Below are 5,528 nucleotides of genomic sequence, written 5' to 3' on the forward strand. Positions count from 1 at the left end.
GTTACTTTTCTAATAGCATTGATTTTTCCTTTCCATTTATGGCCATTTTTATTCATTTATTTAATTCATTTCCCCTGACAGATAATTGATGATGATAATGATGTATCCTACTCTATAACCTTGTGTTCGCTCTTCGTCCTCCAGAGAAGTTGTGAGAGCGACCAGGAGGACACAGAGACCAAGCCGGCTTCGCTCATCCGCCGCAGACTGAGCAGCAGCTCCTGAACCTCACCTCCATCCTCTTTCTGTACCTTTATCCTCAGAGGAAACGTGTCATGGGGTCACGCAGTAAACACCCCCACACCCCCAAACCCTCTCCCCCCCACCCCGGGGTTCTCGTGCGCTCTTATTTATTTCGGAGTTCACTCGATGCTTAATTGGACTGTGTTCAACAATTCTATCGTTTTGTTTAATTGAAGTCTTTATTTTGTGTGCACATCAACGTGTGAACGTTTTCAACACAAACACTGTGTAGGGATTAATCCAGTGTCATACGTTGATCGCTTTATGAAGTCTGTTTTGAAGTGTCTTTGGTTTACATGAACATTTTTACGTTGTGTTTTCATTCTAGAAGATAAGCTGTAAAAGGCCGTGGCTGTGGGCGGAAGGAAGTCGGGCGAACCGGCAGCTAACACGTAACGAGTCCCCGCCTGGTACAGACAGTTTACTTAGTCTTGTCTTTTTGAGCTTTCGGGGTTAGCTGTAAAAAGAAAAAGAGAGAGAATTACTCCAGACTCCGGGTTTCGGCACCGCTGTCTAACCCCGGCGTCTGAGGAAATGGGTGAGGGTTCGTGGAGACAGCAGTTGCTCAAAACTCTAAAAAGTTGTTTATTGAGTGCGCTATTGGGGGCTACGTCTACACCAATCAGGATACATTTCAAAACAGATGTTTCCTCGAAAAACGCTCCGCGTCCACACTTTCGTAGTCAGTCGTTTACCAAAAGTTGCTCATCCACACTGAAACTTCAGATTTGTGTGAATTTTTTGAACATCTAATTCCATATTTATTTGGTTTGTTATAATAACCATAATGACCTCCACTCTTCTGAGAGAATGTTCCACTAGATTTGGATCTTCATGGAGCTGGCTTTGTGCACCGGGACGTTGTCATGCTGGAACAGGTTCGGGTCTTCAAATTCAGGTGAATGGAAAATTTGAAAAATCAGGTTTCCCTTGATTTCATTTCTTACAAAAAAACGTGAAAGAATCTACAGCTGGACTGAAGTGAAAGTGTAAAGAGCCTACGTTATCAGCTTTTGGTTGACTCGTCGTTTCTCCCAGATTCGAGATGTAGGAAGAAAATGGGTGAGGGTTTATTGAGTGCGCTATTGGGGGCTACGTCTACACCAATCAGGATACATTTCAAAACAGGGGTTTCCTCGAAAAACGCTCCACGTCCACACTTTCGTAGTCAGTCGTTTACCAAAAGTTGCTCATCCACACTGAAACTTCTGAAAACGCTCATGTGTACCGCGCACAAGCAAAATGTGAGACGCTTCGACCCGTGTCCCGCATTTTTAAACGTTGTGGAAAGCCTCTGTTTTCACAGTTCACACTGCGATGTCAAATTTCAAATGTATCCACATTGGAGAGTGTTTTTACAAATTTGCGTTTCCGTTGTACGGTGTAAAAAGGTATTAGTGTGTACACGGCATTGAAGGTCTTCCGCTCTATCTCTCTTTCAACCCTGAAAAGACGAGGCTAAGTAGACCCTCTGAAAAAGCCACAATGCGAGAAGGATTACGCGTTAGTTGCGTGTTCGCCCTCCGTCCCCCTGAACACAGCTGATGCTCAGCCATGCGCTCCCTGCTGCCATAAAGACAGATTGTTTCGTGGTTTTGTGTGAATTTCAACAAAATCTTTGCAGGGGAAGTGATGGACAAGTCATTAAGGCTCAGAACTGCTCAGAAGCCCCAGTATCGCCAACCTGCCACTTTTGGGGCCCTCGAGCAAGGCCCTTAGCTCTCTGTGCTTCAGGGGGCCTCGACCGCATCATCCTGACAAGCTGGGATATGTGAAGAACGACAAGTAAAATCCTCTGTCTTGCTTTTTAGATGAATTTCAGTCCATGAGGTGAAAAAATAAAAAAGTCTCGCTGTGAGGCCCGTTGAGTTTTTGTGAAAATACAAAATAAAGGAATTATTCATCGCATCTGAAAAGCAAGAAGGACAAAATAAGCACTTTCGCCCTGCCTTGTATTCCAGAGCGTGCATTGTTAGATTATTAGATCATTAGATTATATTTGAGCCAAGTTTACAGCTGCGTATCAAGTAAGACATATTTTCTGTCTTTTTTTTTTTTTTTTTTTTTTTTTTTTTTTTTTTTTTTTTTTTACAAGCACCTGTGCAGCAACACTTATATACAGTATTTACATTGCAGAGTCCTGAATGTGTGACAAATTTTAAGAAAAAAATAAACCTTATGTTTAATAAATAAATCGCTTGTAAATGCTCACATGTTTTAAACAAAAAAGGACTTCTGAAGAATTCTTGGAGATTAAAGCAGATTAAAGTCTCCACTGACACACGAGCTCCTCAACACAAAGGAAACGTTTTGCCGGTCAGGTCTCTCTGCTCTTCAGTTTTCACTTTTTTTTTTTTTTCTTTTTTTTTTTCTTTTTTCTTCAAAGACCATTATCCGGTTACACGAAGAGACAAGGCCGGTTTGTTTGCAAACAATCTTTCTATAAATATCGAAACTGAAAACCGTTTGTGGTTGCATGAAAGGAGGAAAAAACGCCTCGAGCTCAGAGACGGAACTTCCAATACACACTGCAATAGAAGTTACAAGAAAATTGCTGTAAAGCTAAGTTTTATAAATCATAATCATCATAATAGTTTTTTTTATGTAGTATAATGTACGTTTATTCATTTAATTTTTGGGTGGGATGGAATGGGAATGTTGTGAAGTGGGCAGAGATTTTTAAACGAATAAATGGAATTTGAAGAAATGTGACTCTTTTTTGGTGTTCGGAACATGTGACTCTTTTTTCACTTGATAATGATGCAACAGGTGTCATAGTTTAAGCTTTACAATATTATCTAGGGTTCCTTTATTTATAAATATATAATTTATTTTTTATTTTTTTTGTATTCGATACTCACAAAATGCTGTGCCAAAAAATAAATCCATTATATAATAATATGGAAAAGGTCATGATTTACACAAACCCTGAAAATGAGTCTCAGAGACGTAATTAGTAACTAAATCAGAAAACGTTAATACAATTAACATTTGTAATAAATGGGAAAATGTATTTACATCTTACAGCCGAACAAGTTTTTGCAAATAAAACTTATTTTCTGCCTGAAATGTTCATTGTAAAAGCAACTCATGTTAATTAATCAATTAATCAGTTCAGTGCTCATTTCTCATAGCAGTTTATTGAGCTGCTTTGATTAGCGTTTATGATTTTCTACAGAGGTCCTAAGGGGTCTTGCATTATAATATTGTGATCATAACTTAATTTCTCACCATCTCACATTTTCTCGTGATCGCGATTTCATTTTCTCGCGATCGCGAGAAAAGTAGTTTTCTGTTATGTCTTGTCTTTTGTTATGTCGAGAAAATGAAGTCGCGAACACGAGATAACAAGAAAGATACAAGATGATCACGCATGGTCTCCTAGGACCTGTAATTTTTTAGTATGAAGTACTGTTTTTATTCTAAAGAAACCTTTGATACAAACAACATTTTGTGCAATGGAAAGCGTCCATAGAGGTAACAGGATCTTCTCAGAACCGTACACCAGCCAAGACCTGCGATATCTGGTTTACAAAAACACTTGGACATCATGCCAGGTGAGCGGGTTAGTGGTGGTCCAGTGGTTAAGACATGGGACTTTTGAACACAGAAGGTCATGAGTTCAAATCCCAGTAATACCAAGCTGCTATTGCTTGGCCTTTAACCCACAACTGCTCAGTTGATGATAATTCAAAGTTGTTTGGGAGAACTGTTTTATATCTTAGTACCATTAATGCAAAAACATCTTGAAAAATGGACACATGGACTTTAGAGAAGACAAAAGTTTGTGAACACCTGACCATAAGATTTGTGTGAATTTTTTGAACATCTAATTCCATATTTATTTGGTTTGTTATAATAACCATAATGACCTCCACTCTTCTGAGAGAATGTTCCACTAGATTTGGATCTTCATGGAGCTGGCTTTGTGCACCGGGACGTTGTCATGCTGGAACAGGTTCGGGTCTTTAAGTTCAGGTGAATGGAAAATTTGAAAAATCAGGTTTCCCTTGATTTCATTTCTTACAAAAAAACGTGAAAGAATCTACAGCTGGACTAAAGTGAAAGTGTAAAGAGCCTACGTTATCAGCTTTTGGTGGACTCGTCGTTTCTCCCAGATTCGAGATGTAGGAAGAAAAATAAAGGAACTTTTCACACTGAATTCCTGACTGCGTCCACGCTTCGCATTGTTCTGCTCTCAGCAGCGTGTTGTGGCGTCGGAGTTATAAAGAAATCATGAAAACGATTTTCCCGCGTGGGAGGACTTTCAGGAGCTTAGAATAGCACGTTTGTTCGCGATTCGGATTGAATCATTTATTGCATAAATTGAGTGTCATGAAGAATGAAACCTTTTCAGGATAAACAGGTAAATCTATCCTTAATAAATACCGAATGCTGCCTCGCCTTCACTGACAGGTCACGCAAACTATCACAGGTCACGTGATTCATGAGTCACGATTGCTTATAATGATTTAGTTATTTTTGTTCCTTCTTTCATTCAACCTTCACCAACGTGAGGTGGCAGAAAAAAAGACAGCGGAGAACAACAAGGAAACCCATATAAACTCAGAGCAGACATGACATGTGAAACACACAAGATAGACCATGAGATGATGAGATGATTCAATAAGTCATAGATTTATAAGTAACTATGGCTTTAGAAGGGATATAATGTCAGGGATAGAAGAAATGTCACATGACTGAATCACAATCATATATTTTTAAGCAAAGGTTTTATGTCTTCGTTCAGCATTGTGTCTTTAATGCATGTAATGTACAGTACTTATGTATGTATGTATGTATGTATGTATGTGTGATGTATACACTGTACGTATGTATGTATGTATGTATGTATGTATGTATGTATGTATGTGTGGTATGTACTCTATGTATATACTGTATGTACAGTATATATGTTATGAATGTATGTATGAATGTATATCATCTATTTATGTATGTGTGAATGTATACACTATGTATGTATGTATGTATGTATGTATGTATGTATGTATGTATGTTATGTTATGTATGTATGTATGTATGTATGTATGTATGTATGTATGTATATGTGTATTACATATGTGTATTCTGTATATGCATCCCTTATGCAAAAGTCATTTATATTGCTACATTTCTCCCCTTGACCTCTTTTTTTTTTACTCTTTTGAAATGCAGGACATGTGTATTTGAGTGTGTGTTCGCATGCTGTCTCGTGTTTGCATGAATCAACACAACCCGTCGCCTGTGAATAAAACAATATTAATACGTTGTTCTGATGTGCAAAT

General features: G+C 38.4%; 1 protein-coding gene across 1 annotated transcript in view; it reads left to right on the plus strand.

Annotated features, from left to right (window-relative positions):
• Positions 1–382, plus strand: part of LOC310717647 (death-associated protein kinase 2-like) — a 24,027-nt gene extending 23,645 nt beyond the window's left edge. Inside the window, exon 12 of the mRNA XM_083526015.1 lies at positions 145–382. Coding sequence (XP_083382141.1) covers positions 145–225 — 81 coding nt within the window. The 3' untranslated portion in view covers positions 226–382. The remainder of the gene's footprint in view (positions 1–144) is intronic.
• The last annotated feature ends 5,146 nt before the right edge of the window (positions 383–5,528 follow it).

Source organism: Silurus aristotelis (genome assembly GCF_946808225.1).
Source record: "Silurus aristotelis genome assembly, chromosome: 22".
Taxonomy (NCBI): Eukaryota; Metazoa; Chordata; class Actinopteri; order Siluriformes; family Siluridae; genus Silurus; species Silurus aristotelis.